At 38.6% G+C, this 16,494-nt stretch overlaps 3 protein-coding genes across 3 annotated transcripts; 1 reads left to right on the top strand and 2 right to left on the bottom strand.

Annotated features, from left to right (window-relative positions):
- Positions 1-11: 11 nt before the first annotated feature.
- On the bottom strand, positions 12-2,803 carry LOC131475098 (serine/threonine-protein kinase 19-like). Its single transcript, XM_058652963.1, has 7 exons — positions 2,628-2,803; positions 1,768-1,863; positions 1,529-1,671; positions 1,196-1,434; positions 915-1,012; positions 638-785; positions 12-278 (listed from the first exon to the last, which is right to left on the bottom strand). The coding sequence occupies exons 2-7, from the start codon at positions 1,859-1,861 to the stop codon at positions 233-235; spliced, it is 768 nt and encodes a 255-aa protein (XP_058508946.1). The 5' UTR covers positions 1,862-1,863; positions 2,628-2,803; the 3' UTR covers positions 12-232.
- A 235-nt stretch (positions 2,804-3,038) lies between these two features.
- On the top strand, positions 3,039-9,136 carry dxo (decapping exoribonuclease). Its single transcript, XM_058652960.1, has 7 exons — positions 3,039-3,262; positions 4,663-5,141; positions 6,269-6,495; positions 6,615-6,834; positions 7,368-7,503; positions 7,824-7,918; positions 8,022-9,136. The coding sequence occupies exons 2-7, from the start codon at positions 4,669-4,671 to the stop codon at positions 8,155-8,157; spliced, it is 1,287 nt and encodes a 428-aa protein (XP_058508943.1). The 5' UTR covers positions 3,039-3,262; positions 4,663-4,668; the 3' UTR covers positions 8,158-9,136.
- On the bottom strand, positions 8,311-16,279 carry slc25a17l (solute carrier family 25 member 17-like). The gene is made up of 9 exons (XM_058652962.1): positions 15,966-16,279; positions 14,999-15,059; positions 14,137-14,203; positions 13,765-13,919; positions 12,671-12,787; positions 12,441-12,586; positions 11,861-11,956; positions 11,603-11,685; positions 8,311-11,513 (listed from the first exon to the last, which is right to left on the bottom strand). The coding sequence occupies exons 1-9, from the start codon at positions 16,038-16,040 to the stop codon at positions 11,366-11,368; spliced, it is 948 nt and encodes a 315-aa protein (XP_058508945.1). The 5' UTR covers positions 16,041-16,279; the 3' UTR covers positions 8,311-11,365.
- Positions 16,280-16,494: the final 215 nt, after the last annotated feature.

The raw sequence follows: 16,494 nt of genomic DNA, 5'->3' as shown, positions 1-16,494 counted from the left end.
TAAGTCACAAATGAAAGAAATAATAATCTTTATTACAACATAAATCAAAACCTGACAATGTCAGGTCAAAAATAATGTCAATTCATAAACCTACAAGGTTTTTATACACCATTTGGCAAAGAATCAAAATGTAAAATCTTACATTCATTTACTCTGTCCTCAAACACAAGCCTTGTTCAGCTAGTGCACCTTCAAATCTCTGGTCCGCTGACGACAGACTGGTCACACTTCCTCACGATTCAACAAATCGCAACAATGCCCCTGAGGTTGTAGGTATGCTGCAAAGAAAACAGAGTTTATTTAGTACAATAAGATGCAAAAATAGGCTAGGGTTCCACAGGTAAAATATAACATTGGTCCATTTTCCATTCACAGCAATGAGATTAAAATTAAAAAAATGTTTTATCACAGTTTAGATGTATTAAGGGATTGAGCTGGTTTGCTTTTGTGTCCAAGCATGTAACAAAACCCCTCAATAAGGTGAGAGGACCATAAATCAGAGAGCAGCTACACTAACAACCTGTTCTTTTCATTTACCATAGGGGTTTACTCTGATTTACTGAAAACCTCAAATTAGGAAACAAATAAATCCAACACCTTTGCATTAGCATCCAGCCTATAAACAAACAGATGTTACCTTTCCACCAGATCTGCACCAACAATATCATGTATATGATATTTCATATTAAATTTCACTTGTGCAATGGTCCGCCGCTCCTCCAACTCTGCCTGCAGGACTTCACTATATTTGGACTTCTTCACCATACCGAGGACAGCTTTACGGCCTAACGGGAGAAGGCAGAGAGGTAGTCTCACCATTTAATACCGAATTGTCAAAAAAAAAAATCTTTCCAAATTGAGCATATCACATGTGACATCAAGGTAAAGCACCGTTGACACTTTCCAACGCTCACCTTGTATAAAGTACTTTGTGAATTTGCCAGAGTTTGGAATGGAGAGCCACCAGCTGCCTGCGTCCCTCACTGTCAGGACCCCTGATTTCACCAGTTGCCTAGGTGGTGCGAAAATAAAGCATGTGCTCAAGCTTTTTTATAACTTACACACCCTAACATCAATAGTGAACTGTTTATGTTGTGATTTTGGTAGATAACTGGTCAACTGTGAAACAAATGATCTTGCTTAAAGGGTGGGGTGATGAAATAAACATTTTTATAAAGATGAGGATCTTTCATACGTTATCTCTGAGTCGGTGAAGAGGAACTCCCGGAGCATTTTTTCTTTGCTGAAACTCAGGTCAGTGCACGACGAAGTCAACAATTTCTCCAAGAACCTTTCCACCGTTGCTCGCGTCACCTTGCCCTCTTGTCCTGCCAGCACTTTGGCCTTGTAGTCTGAAGTGAAAGTCAGCCCAAAAGCTTCTGTATCGAACCCGAGCTGGAACATCAGCAGTTCCGCTTGTTCTCGCAGTTTGTTCTGTGAAGCACAAACATGACACATAACAATGTAACATAACATAACAATGACAAGAATATGCTTTTTTTCTGAAGAGACTTAAGAGCCATCTTACCACTTCCTTGTCCACTAAGGTCTTGTCATTGTGTAGGCTGTAGAGTTGATGCTTCAGTACAATTGTAGGCAAGGCGTCATTGAAGAGCTTCCTTGGAAACAGTGTCATGAGGTACTGCAGGCTAGATTTGACGTCAACTGGCCCTTTGGAGATGACGATAAAGAAGGTAACTTAAGTGAATTGAAAGAGGAACATAATCCTCAAATGAGAAAGATAAATACTGCCACACACACACATACCATTGCCATTACAGACAACTCCAAACTTCTCTGGGCCATTTCTTCTTTTCTTCACTTTGAAAGTGTCTGAAATCAAAGCCCGTTTCCTGTTCATAACTAGAAGACAAAATAATGACAGATGATCAGACTAAATATTTGTATGGCAACACTGACCACAGGGGAGACCTACAGAGAAACATATCAAAAATTAAAGGGTTGTTTCAAGTTTGGTGGTCTGTGGAGGTTTTGCAGACGGGTCTCACAAGGGGCTATACAAATTCTTACATTCATCAAATTCATTTATTAGTCCCCGGAGGACAACCTAAAATAAAATATATGAAAACAAGTATGATTAAATTTGATGTCTCAACGTGTAATTCATATTTTATTGATTTGCTTGTACCAAGAACATTGGGCTCCTCAATCATTATCAATTTTCATGGAGATAATTCATTGGTGATAACAAATATATTTACATTTTACCACGTCAATGTCGTGCTACATGCTCGCTAATGTATAAATCTAGTCTTCGGGAGTTGTACTGAACTTTTTTAGTTAGTTTATTTCGGTATTCACGGATAAATGCAGATACATTTGTGTTGACACATACTAAACACACATTCATATAAATTAAATAAGAAATATCTGTCTGCGCGTGACTTAAAAAAAATTAAATAAAGTAAATAGACAAAGACCCTTATCTTAACTTATAAGGGGCTCACACCTGTGATGTTTTGGAAGCTCCGTCCGTGATACAAAATTTGAAAGGTGTCACTAGTTCAGTCTTTTTTTGTTTGCTTATTGCGCGGCTAACTGCTAAATAACACAACACTGAACACATAAGCAGATATTTAACCAGTCAGAATAGTTCATATTCTTACCTGATTGCTACTTGCGGCAACAATAACACCTTTCAGTCATGTTTTTGGTCGAACTCTTACAGACAACTCAGCTGATCGTTCGATCGTTCGACCGTTCTTCTTCTTCTTCCCCTTCTTGTCTGTCGATTCTTCTTCTACTCTTATTCCGACTTCCTGTTTCACAGCTGGTAGAAAAATCGTCATCGCCACCCGCCATATTGGAGTGGGAACATCAAACTCCTCAGTAAAATAATACAATCGAATAAACCCTTTATCGTTTTATGTGACGATGCCCTTGGATCTCTATGTGACGTGATATAAATGGCTTTGGGGTCGAGTTTTTGTAGTAGACTCGCTACTTGTTGTTGGTTATCGGTAGTAGAAGTTGCCACGGCTGCCACCTTGCGGACCGGATGAGAAACTGCTTGCGGAAACAGCGTTAGTGTTTTGAGATAGCATACCATGTTATTACAGGCTTTCACTTTATGAAAACAACAGACATTATCAGGCTGTTAACACTTTTGCGGTTCTATTCCTATCAAAAACTACGCAGAAACATTTCGTATTGGCCAATTCACGAAGTCCGGTTTGCGGTTGTTGCTAACTTGGCGATGTAAACTTGAGGTTAGCTTAGCTGCGTCTGTTGGTCGAAGAAGGTAGGGTTTCATATATTTACTAGTAATTTACGTTTTAAAACTCCAGCTTTTGATTTGGAAATATTCATTTAAGTGTAAAGTTGCATGCATATCTGTTTACTTACTAAACATGCACATTGATACACGACAAACAACACTTACATGTTGACGTGTATTTACAGAGGCCATCATGTAATGGTTTAATTAATACAAAGCTGAATAAAGCCACCTGTAGTTCAGCATATGCAGAGAAATGCCAGTGCCACAGCAGCCCAAAAAGCAGTACAATTTAATTTTCACAACAGATTAAATTAGGTGTTTACTACTGCAATAAAATATCACTATTATCTATTTCATACAAGAAGAGGTTAAAATAACTCAAACAGAACCATTTAAATTTCAACCCCTTGAGTAGTGGAGATCTTGGGAATGTTAGATGGTAGTTCTTTGCCAGAAGAATATAATGTAATTTACTGAATTCATTTAGTTTAGTTTACTCCATTTAATACCAATTTAAGTTCAGTTAGGTCGGTCTAAATAACTTCAAAGGCAGATTGCAGGTATTCCTCAGTCTTGTATGCTGAAAAAGAGGAAGAGTAGATGACTGTCATCTTCATAGAAATAGCATCTGATAAATTGTTGTAGAGCAGGGGTCTCAAATTGGCGGTCCAGCGCCCACATCGATTTCATGTTGCCATCCAAACAATATCAAGTTGTAATGAGTCATTTCTATATGTTTTTATTTTTAAATGAATAGATACATTTTGCATTATAGATATGTTTTTTTTATGGTTGCATATTAAAACAACCACTTATATTTTGAAATGATCCAATCCAACTTTATTTGTAAAGAACTTTAAAACAAACACAGTGGACCAAAGTGCTGTACAGAATATGGATAAAAGACAGAAAAGCTCACATGAGGCAATAGAGTACATATAAAAAAAGGAATTAATACGCCATATTGATGATATGAGCTCATAACATCCATCGCAACTGTTGGGCTTTTTTTTTACTTGACTGGCCCCCTACTGACCAGACGAGACCGTCAGTGGCCCACAGGTTATTTGAGTTTGAGACCCCTCTTGTAGAGACTTTTTACATATATTGAAAACAGCAGTGGTCCCAAAATGGAACCCTGGGGCTCACCCTTTGACACTAGGCTGAGTGGGCTTAGCTTTTGTTAGGGGACCTTTTCTTGTCTTGTCACTGTTGATAGACTATCAATACCTCATACAACCACACTTACCTGAACATAAACCTGAACAATCACTTCAAATGGACCACGGTCTTACATATAGAGTGCAATTCTGCAAACTACACAATAGCTCTGCCTCTTCAGTGACCATCAGTGATGATTACTTTGTGACAATCAAAAACAACTGAATCATCACTATTTTCATTGCTCTTCTACACATAAGGCAACAATGGACCACCACCGACTCCACAATCCCACCTCCAGCTACCGCCACCACCAGTCTGCATACAAGAGAGAAAGAGATGACAGCTGGAGAAGTACCGACGAGAACAAACACTTAAAATTAAACCCCCACCACCACCATCACCACCACCATCAGTCTGGGTCAACTCAAAACCCTGTCAGCTCCCGGAGTTTGAGCACCAGACGGGAGCTTTATGAAAGAGACTTTCCTGTGTACAAACAGCCTGTCGAAGTAGGATGTTTTTCCCTCGACTCTGAGCGGAGATTCTTCAACGATAGAAGACAGATGAGGTACTATGTGGAACCTGATAGAAGTCCTAACTTTGACCTGAGGGATGGATACAAGCACCGTTACGTGAAGAGAGACGACGGTGTTAAAGAGAAGTTGGATCACATCCTGTCCTGGATTGTAGCCAACAGATCAAAGCATAACTCAAGTGCGACCACAGCCTCGTCACGGTAAGTGCACAGACTGGTAGGGACCAACAGTACAGTTTTCTGTTATGATTTATTGTCTTCAACAAAATAAGTAAGCGCAATTCACAATATTATTAATATTGTGTTGGTTGTCCATATTCTCTCTACCTCCATTTGGTTTGTATCATTAGCATTCATAAAATGTTAATTTTTATGAAATCTTATGGATATAGAGGAAGCAGATCGACTAATGTAACAACGCATAAAAAATGTGGAGGGACACATGATATTTGGACGTTTTGATGATATCCGAAATGCCGATATATCAGGAGTGCTTGGGCTGGTAACTGATACCAATACTGATTTATATATTTACGTTTTTCCCTGCACCCAACTGCAGAGGTCATTTAGTCTTCTGTCAGGTTTAACACAATATTTTTCATATTCATATTGCAGCAGATGTAGCTATACATTTTCTTCATTGAGCAAAATAAATAGGCGTAATTAAAATAGTTGTAGAGGGCACCAATATCAAAGTCAAAGAGGTAGTGGCCTATTTAGCCCACTGTTGTTGTAGTCATTAGTCATATTGGCAGATCGTGGTGTGTTTGCCGATATCCGATAATACATTTTAAAGCCAATATCTGCCGATATCGTAATAATCGTATCATAATGTCGTGCATCCCTAAAAAACATGTTACAAAATTATATGATGTCACAGAAACATTAATTACAGTGAATTCCCAAACAAGGCAGACTTCACTCCAGATCGGAAGGTTGTGTGTTAAAATCCACATCAGGGTCAAAATTCTTGAGCACCGTGTGTCTATCACAAATTCTAAGCACACACAGACAGAGCCACCAAAAACAATACTTCACTCTCACTCCGTTGGGTGGAGTATAAATGTTACAACAATATTTTAAGTTAATATAAATACGTTTTACAAAATGTGGTATTACAAGAATATTTCTTATGTTATAAAACGTGTTTCAAACGTGGTGTGATGTTACAAAAACACTATTGGACTGAACGTTTGTGAGTTTAACAGCATTTTCAAATCATCACTTGTTGATAATCCCAATTATGAATGGTGGAAATTCATAATTGGGATTAATTATGAATTTCCAACATTCACTCTTTTGTGTTCTGTGACCACTCTTCCTCCCAGTGCTTTAGATGCTGACTTTGTGACATGGCGGGGTCACCTGACAAAGCTGCTGACCACTCCCTACGAGACACGAGAGGGCTGGTTGTTGGCCGTCACCAAGTTTAGAGGCACGCTTTACATCAGTGAGCTGGAAACAGAAGCTGCTCGCAGGGAACAAGAGAACCGGACTGAGAGGCATGAAGAGATGATGTACTGGGGTTACAAGTTTGAACAGTACACGTGTGCAGGTATACCTGTTTATACATAGTTTCATTGTTCCATATGTACACTTCTTTTGCAGCAATGATGATATGATAATGAAGGTGATAATCTGATGATAACACATAATCTGTATTCACCCGTGCAGATGACCCCCACAGTTTACCTGACCCAAGTGGAGTGGTCAACACCAACGAGGCCTTCTGCACGGTGGTGCAGACTCGGCTCGCAGATCACAGACTGCTGTTCTCTGGTGAGGTGGACTGTCGGGACAAAGACCCCGACGCTCCGGCGCCTCCTGCCTGCTACGTCGAGCTGAAGACCTCCGCGGAGATCTGCACGCCCAAACAGCGCAGCAACTTCCACAGGTGAAGGATGACGCAGTAAAAAAGAAAAACCATGGAAGCTTGTGGAGTTGCGCTCTCGTTATTAAGCAACTAAAAAACCTGGGAGCTGCTGAGATGACTGCAAAGTTACTGCAGTCACTGAATTAAAGGTCCAGTGTGTAAAACTTTGGTGAATTGATTTTCATTTGGCAGAAATTGAAAATAAAATTATTTCAGTTGTTTATTTTATGTTATTTTAAGTTATGATTGTACACTAAACACCATTTGATTTGTTTTATTCCTTATAGGTTTTTCTTGTAATCTGTTGTTCATATTTTACAGCAACTTAAAACTTAAATTAAAAACATATGCATTTAATTTATATTTAATAACCTTTTAACCATCACACGGCCCATACTTCGCTGACCTAATGCCTTCAAATGGGGAAGAATAATCAAAAACCAAGGCACTGGATTACCAGCATTTGCTTTCCTGTGTCATTAGACGCTGCATGTGATAGAACCCCAAACTCAAGCTTTCTGAAAGCGAATGTTTCTCATTTGTGTGGTCCGTAGGTTCAAGCTGCTGAAGTGGTGGGCACAGTCGTTCCTTCCCGGAGTCCCTCGCGTTGTTGCAGGTTTTCGGGATCACGAAGGAGTCGTTGTGTCTCTGGAGACGTTTCACGTCTCCAAGATTTCTCATCTCATCAAGGTGCAAGAACTACTCAAACTCATTTATATTTGATCTATGTTAGTCACGTCTGTGGTGTGGCTCTAGAGACGATAGTGTAATTTTTAATCGCCACAAAGTGAAGATAATCATTTAATATCTTTATTTAACTCTGTACCTTTTCTGTCAGTGCCTACAGTGGTAGCACAATTAAATAAGATGTATTCGCATTTCACTCACAGCACCATACAGAGCATACAACCTCAAAAATAAAATAAGCACGACTTTAGACTTAATAGTCTAGTAGTTTATTGAGTAAAGAAACTAACCTAAGAAAATGCCTCTGTTTTCTCTCTGAACAGAATGAATACAACTGCTGGAAGCCGACCGTCTGTATGAACTTTTGCTGTGATTTCTTGTCTTTTGTGAAGCACGTGGCTACTGAAGACAATCCAGGGTGAGTTACGATGGTACAGTTGTTAATAAGTGGTTACTTTCAGTGTATTTTTTTTTTAGTACCCAGATGTTGTTAATTAGTGAGTCACCGTTTCCTCTTCCAGTGTGGTGTACCTGTTCTCCTGGGAGCCACGCAGAGATGTGACCTTCTCTGTCCACAGAGACTCCCACTATTCATTCCTGCCACAGTGGTACATTGAGGGGATGACCGGTAGTGGAGACTCACGCCATCAGACCTGATTTACTGGTCAACTAGGACTGTTGATATACTGTATGTTGCCTCCAATGGAGGGTCCTTTACCAAAATATTACCAAGCATTTGACATGTGCACAATTTTACATGTGTGACTCGCACGATTCACCGATCAAAAGAAATCACAGCAGTGGTATCAGTAGTTTCTCAAACTTTTTTATTCCCTGGTTATTAAATGAATTTAAATCCACCCCCCAAACAGTGATAGGTTATGGAGCCCCAGACATGACTACGAAATAGGAATAACGTGCGCACAAAATACTCATTTGTGTAATAATTTGGTAATAATGATTCCTTCCAATGTTAGGCTTTTGTGAATATTTTTGTAACTCATTCCCAAACTAAAGTAAAACTCAATCAACACTATCTCCGTCCATCATGCAGCTTCAGTCCACCCTTTTTGCTTACGCAGCTCTCAAGGAGATTCATGGGACTAATAATAGTACTATTATTTCCACAAATTAGAGGTTTTTTTGTTCATGACCGGGGCTCCGTAATATGTCGATTTTAACAACGTTAGAAATAGATTAAAAATGTAATGTACATAAATGGAAGATGACTTCAAGTAAGTGCTGCATCAGCAGTTACAAAGTATTTCCATGTAAAATGTGAAGACAAAACATGAAAGCGATGACAGTGACTTCTCATTCACAACTTCACAACGCCTCAAGACGCGTCACAGATCTGTTCACAGTCTGCTCTCCACGCATAAAAATACAGACCGTTCATATCTTGTAATAGAAACAGAGGTTAGGGAAGGTTTTAGTTGATGAACTGAATTAGAAAAAGGAACATTACACTTTACATTTTATCTTTTAGTGGCTGTACAGTTGTCAGGAGATACTTGAGTCAAACCCAGGCTCATTTAATGGCAGAGGATTTTAAATCTAGAAAACAAATCATGTAAGTTTTTGGTAAATTTTTGCAGCAATGTCACTGATTAATACAATAAAGAGTCAAAAAGACTGTGTATCGCCTACACGTGATGTTTAAAGCACCTCTCGTAATGAATCAAACACGTACACCAACCACATTAACAAAAAAATGATGAGACCACAGCAGCAGCACTAGTGGATCAACTGTGGCTGAGTAAACATCCACTCACTGACTCAGAAAGAGGACAGTGATCAACAAGTACTGTTAAATAAAACAAGTCCTGACTACTTTTCACTATTAATGGGACAATGAGATAAACAATGGTAGACACCAGTGAGGAAAAATACTGACCAGTACAATGATGAAAACAACAGACTGTACTGTACTGTTTTTGTGATGCCATTAAGACACTTACTGCAGTATCATTCCTAGTTACATTTATATTAACCTTAATATAATCGTTAAAACAAACATTTTTATCCTGGAAAAAAAATACAGATTTTACACACACATTCAATTCAAATGATCCCATTGTTTACATTACATCACCTAACGGTAATTTCACATTTCATTTGTTATCTTGCAAAAAACATCAAATCAAATTAATAGCACAGTTAACTGGAAGACGGAGTGTATGAGGAATGATCCAGTGAAAAAAATAAAGGCTACACATGAGTGTGTGCCTTGTTGGTCACATCCTTTAAGATCGCTTCCTTGCCGAGAGAATGAGGCACAAAAAAAAAGAAATCACAGAATCCACAGGTACATTTGCAGATAATGAGTTATTGCGAATTTAAATAGGGTTATAAACCAGACTATTTTCTTGGTTCACACCCCAAAAATCCCTGGAGTGTCTCCAGTATTTTTTATGTTGACATTTGTTGTACTTGAACTAAACAAGAGAGTTGCAGTGTATGTCGCTGATATGCAGTTTTAGTAACGCCCCCACAGAAACCAAACAGTTCTCTACAACTGTAACGAAAAGTAATCAAATATGTCAGAAAATTAACCGATTTGGTTTTGACACTTTATAAAAAAACAAATGTGATTGTTTCCCTTGTTTTCTGTGAAACAACAAGTATAACAAAGTAGTTTGACTTCATTTACTTGGCCTTGAAGGTACAATGATGTGGCCACTGAACCACTATTTTTCTAACATATATAACATGTGAAGAGAAAAATCTATGCATTGACTTGCTGACGCTCGTGATAGGATACAGAGTCATTCATATTTTGATAGGTGTCATATGGTAATGCTCAGGTGAATCTGGAACTGAACCTTTATCTAGCAGAAAATGATCCAAAATATATATAGATACATAATATATATAGATATATGTATATATATATATAATTATGCAGCTTTTCCCACTTTATCCTATTACATAATGTAAACTGACCAGTCATTGAAGCAATCCACTGTCAGATGCATTGATGATGAAAGTAATTGTTGCTTCTTTCCTGAGGTTTTCTTATGCTTGATGTACTGAATGCAAAAACTAAAATGAGTGGTTATTGGAAGTGGATGTGTCACATTTTGAAGCACCAAATGATGTGGAGGAAAACCTTGGGATTTTAAGGCCCCCCATAACATCTGTTCTCACTAATCCTATTATATGCAGACAGCGTACGTGCCTGACATTAAAATGCGTCTCTTGTGACCACCTGTGATCGGATTTGGGCTTCCCCGCCCTTTATTTAAATTAGGGCTGAACAATTTTATATAAATATCTAATTGTCATTCTCATTTGAATGACATGTTTGATTGATAGGATCACTCAGGACAGACGTTAATAACAAGGTGTGGACCGAGTCAAGAGTGGCGTTCAGCTTAACAGGCAACTCTTTCCAAAAGTTTTCTTTACAAAACATGTAATGGCACATGAGGCAGAATGTTTATCTACTTATTACAATCATAGGTGAATTAATCTCTGTAAAATTGTGCAAATTAAAGTTAAAGTTATTAGCAGCACTGCTTCTCCTGTAAAGGTTTAGCAGACACACAGACTGGTCCATGTCAGGAATTACAGACATTCTCAGCAAGTATGTGGTTCAGGCATCAAAAGTTGAAAAGCTACAATTGACAATTTCAGCTCCTGTGAGAACACGATGCTGGGAGATATAATCAAGGTGAGTCTGCACAAGTGGAGCCAAGTTAAATGTTAAAAAATGAGACAGAGGGAGAGAAAGAGAGGTATGTAGCATTAAAGGCATTGATTCCATCCCTTTTTTTTTTTTTTTACATTTTACATGCCTGCGTTAAGAAAGCTCGATGAACAAATGCATTAATCCTGCACTGGTGCTGGAATAGGTGCGTGTTCACTGCTTCAATTTCTTACTTAGACCCATGACTTTGAACGTAGCCGCAGTGATCTTCTCGTACACGACAAACATGAGGGCGGCCGTCAGCACCGTCTGCAGCAGCTTGGCCTCCAGGCCTTTGTACAAACCGAGGACACCATTCCTCCTGGATGTAGAGAAGAGAACAAGCTCATAGACTAATCATCATATCTCGTCGTCGTCGTCAGTGAATGTATCTGTGCAGCTGCAACTCACTTAACCCTCTCCATGAACATGGAGAAAATGTTTGAGAGGCTTCCAGTCACGCCGCCCTCTCCGTCGCCTTTGTACTGACCGAACTGATGACAAAACACGGGACACACTCTTATTTCACAGCATCTGTCACGTCTGCCTGCTCTGAAATATACTATAGTAGGTTTTAAAGGAGGTTCTTATGTAGCTCGTGCTAATGTTACACAAAAAAGTACGTCATAACAAACAAAAAGGTGAACTTTGACACAAGATAATATTTACCCTCAGGATGGCTTGAATGGTCTGAAGAGGATACGTCGCTGTCGTGGCAACGGCCTTGGCGATAGCTCCGATGAGAAAGATCTGTGCTGAGGAGATCTGTGGTAAGAGACCAGAGATTTTATTCACTCGTGGCCGACCCTTTTAAATGGCTGTTTTATTTGACAATGACTGTGTTTTTATATTTAAAATGAAAGTGGTTGTTCTCTTGGCAGTTTATAAAAAGCAACATTTGGTAATAGTCTGTGCAAATACATGGATTTAGCTCTTAAAATGTCAATTGATGTATGTTATATTAATGCTTCTTTGGCCACTATTTGTGTTGTTTTTTAAATTGCTATCGACAGTAACTGCGGTTACGGTTCTAAACAAAACTACGCAACATCCGTTTCCCGGTCAACATGCCCCAATTGATTTGAAATGGAGAAGACTCTGATGCGTCCAATTACGATAACAACGCATCTGTTAATCCCTCACACTACAGGATAAAGTTTTTTTTTGTCCCGAAAATTTTACAGTGCTACGTGTAAATGCGACACAACTGTAGTAATGTCATATTCGTATTTTTATCGTGCCCCTTCACCTTCCTCCCTCCTTTGCCCGCTTTCCTCTTCATGGCTTCGTAGAACATGAACTGTACAGCCGGGTTGAGGACGAGGATGAGCGAGGGCAGAGTGCCGTTCCACAGAGTTCGTACTCCCTCGTTGGAAATGATCTGTGAGAAAGCATCTGAGAGGGAAACGCCAAACACATCAGGCTTTCACAGCTGCACAAAAACAAAAAGTCTAAAGTGAGTATTTACATCACACGCACCAAATATGCCCCTGTAGTGCGTCTGGTGGAGATCTTCATTTCGGAACTTCACCCCTTGCAGCTTCAGTCGAGTGTTGACCACCCACATGGGAGTGGTCAGGACCACGTTCACCACTCCTGCGTAAACAACAGATTATCAGATTACACTAACTCTTCTTGAATTATACTTTTTTCAATACCCATTTTATCAAATCCCTTTTAACAAAGCATTACATTACACAATTACGGTAAAATTCTTCCGTTTTAGCTAGTATCAAAATGTTTTGATTTATAGTTCTTACTGCTTTTCTGCTATTGTCTGCTATTGCTTTTTAAATAATATGCTGCCCTGTCATCCTGGAACGACTTTCTGATCACCCCGGGGCGAATTTAACTTTAAACCTCTTTTCTTAACTTGTCTATTATATATATATATATATATATATATATATATATATATATATATATATATATATATATATTCATGCTAAGTAATGTTTACTGTTGCGAACTAGACTGTATTTATCGTTACGGACATCTGTAGTACTGTTTTTGTTTTTGTCGTCTTGCCTACCTGTCCAGAGAGCACAGATGCAAATTAGCAGCAACTAACTCTGCAAAAATAAACAATAAATAAACAATAAATAAACAAATTAAAGCATTGACACCCCCAGCCCTACGCACATGACAGGTGGCACTAAAGGAAGCCCATAAAAAGGGATGTAAAGTAGTAAAATAGAGCTGAAATGATTTTTAAATACAAAGGTTGCAACCATTTCCTGATTCAATGACACCTCTTCTCTTGCTTCAGTGTTATTATAAGCAGTTTTGGACCATTTCTTTGACAAGAAAAGGCCATTCACACACACTCTGAGTAATGATGCACTGTTTGAAAAGGAAAAACTAATATTACTAATTATTGTTAACCCAAAAGGTGCACTGTAATAAAGTTGTTGCACTGTACTACTTGGTGGCAATGCAGTCCTAACATATGATGAATGAAACACATGATGTAAAGAAGTGAAATATAAGCAAAAGAAGCACTGATGTACGAGTAAAGGAAGTGTGAACAGTGAACTTACAGTGTAAATGAGTTCAACTGTATGCATGTTTACCTGCTACGATCCCCATGAGCAGGTCTTTGCCAGGTCCGGACTTTCCTGGACCAGCAGCCATCAGCTTCTTCAGCGTGTTGAAGGTGTAGAAGTAGACAAAGTTGGAGCAGCAAAGGCTGGAGATGACCGGGAACCAGCCTCTGTACAGAGACTGACTGAGAGAAGTGGTGAAGTGCCATTTGAATTAGGAGAGTTCAGTGCGGGAACATCATTATGCTACAACTCAGTAAGTAGTCAGCAGTTACGATAATGTCAGAAAATAAGGCTTTATCATTGTTGCCTATTCATTTGCAGAGGGTAAACTGACGCTGACAGATCTTACTCGTCATAAATATCTGCTGCTGTTAAAGTGTGGCAAATAACTCTACTTACAGGCCTTCTTCTTTCACTATTTCAGCCAGGATGACGGGTGTGGTCTTTGCCTTTCGCTTCTCATCCACTAAGGAGGGAAAAAAAAGAAAAGAAAACGAGGTAAATGGTCAAATGTCAACTTCAATTGTCATTGTGATGTAAAAAGATTCAAATGACGTTTACTTTGCCTTAGGGTAACGTCTATAGGATCTTAATAAATAACACCGGTGAGGCCGTCAAGGTTGTTTCAGCCTGAGCTTTGAGACTTTCATCATTTATAGACCTAAGGCTACTCTAGAGATCTCTACAGAACAAGATATACCACATTTCAGGAGCAGAATATCAACAAGTGTTTCACATTTAAACTAACCAACTGAAATCCATTCAGTTCAGAAAGAAATACACAGACCGATCCGTGTTAAACTGCTTCTTTGAGCTAAATCTCACTCATCTGTGTTGACATCTTTATTTTCTCTTTAGGGGATCAATAAAGATACATCTTATCTCACCTTATCTTCACGATTTAGAGGACAAATTCAGTTGCAGAACACTTTTAATTAAGAATGTGATCTATCAAATCCAATCTGTAATTAATGTAAGATCTGATTTGAACAACATGGCTGGTAATTTCAGTGTTTAGCTTATGTGTATGGACTCAGGTACAATTAATGATATCTTGATCTTCTTCTAATGAGCTCAGGTCTTATCTTATCTTTATCATGGCACTATACTTAATATGTGGACAACACCTTAAACTGTTAGAATGATTTATAATGAACTGCCGTTGTAGTGATTTCATGTTATCTTGAACGTATAACCCTCTACGCCATGTGTTTAGAGTAGCTGCTATCAGGTAACCTCTGTCCGAGATGATAAGACTCACCCTGCAGTCGGCTTTTGGCCGTGTCCAAAGGAAAAAAGACGGTCATGGCGGTCACACTCCCCTTAAGGACAAAGCAAAAATGTCTGTGTTTACATGGACAAAAATAATCCAAACTACTGACTTCAAAAACATTATTCCTGTCATGACTATCGTGACCAAAATGATAATTGTTACAATACACTTTAAATTAGTTTTTAGATTTTATAAAATAAACATGCTGCATTCGCTATGTGTACTTCATTTGGTCAGTATCTCTAAGCTTTCAGAAAATATATATGTGTATATTTTCTGTGCACGGAAAAGGTTTGCAAAATCTCACAAACATGACTAACATTTGCCATGTTCCAAAACGTATTGCTGTTACAAAAACATGTTAGTCATGATGTGCAATACTTATTTTTGGTGAATATTTTAAAGTGAAAACCAAAAATTTGCATGTCATTCACGTGAAATATTATCGCTAATGGCCTGTTTTACACTCATAAGAAAGGAAAAAACTACAAAGATCTGGTTTCACTAGGGCTGCAATTAACGATTATTTTCATAATTGCTTAACCTGTCGATTATTTTTCTCGATTAATCGAGAAATCGCTTGGTCCATAAAGAAGTCAGAAAATATTGATTGTTGTTTTTCGAACCTGGAAATGATTGACTTGTTCTGACCAAAATCCAAAATGATTCCGTTTTAGTGATTTATGTGTTATATGGAGCAAAGAAAACAGAAAATATTCACCCTAAGAAGCTGAAAATCTGAAAAAAATGTTTTAATAATGAAAAAACCCTCAAAACGATTATTATCATAACAGTTGACGATTCATTTGGTAATCGATTAATTGTACTCAGGAGCAACTGTCATTATTTACGTATACAACGACATTCTTCACGATAATTATCAGAATCGACGGATCTACAAAATAAAAGGGTTCTATCGTGATGCTGTTATGATACAGCCTTTATCTGCGCTCACCGCTGCACCTGCCATGGCATGAACCAGCGTTTCATAAGAGAGGAGACCGTCAATCGAACCGCCGCTCCCCGACATCTCTGCTCTGTCTGCCGGGCACAGCCTCACACCAATGTCCCGGGAAGTGAGAGCGCTTTCACCCGAGGAAGGTAGTGGAAGAAGAGAAGCAGGTTGTGGAAACAGTCAAACCAACGGCTGAGTCAAAGTCAACAGCGACATATCCATGTTTATACAAGTTTTGAGGCAGAGAGACAACATGCAACTAATGACAGAGAAACTGAAGAGGAACTTGATCCCATTCGTTAGTCGGTCAGAGGTTCACGTTAACTTCTTCAGTTTTGGAAACCAAACCGGATTGCTGCCACCTACTGGACCGGAGGCCAAAGTAGTTACTTTTCCACATACAGCACAATTTCTTTCACAAGGTCTTAACACAACCTGGAAAGAAATGAATGAATGCAGTGAAGCTGTCTTTATGTTTTATTGTTCATTTGTGTATCATGTACATAAATGAAACACTTTTATTAGTCCA

Source organism: Solea solea, chromosome 16, assembly GCF_958295425.1.
Source record: "Solea solea chromosome 16, fSolSol10.1, whole genome shotgun sequence".
NCBI classification, from domain to species: domain Eukaryota; kingdom Metazoa; phylum Chordata; class Actinopteri; order Pleuronectiformes; family Soleidae; genus Solea; species Solea solea.
This window is presented reverse-complemented; position numbering and strand designations above follow the sequence as displayed.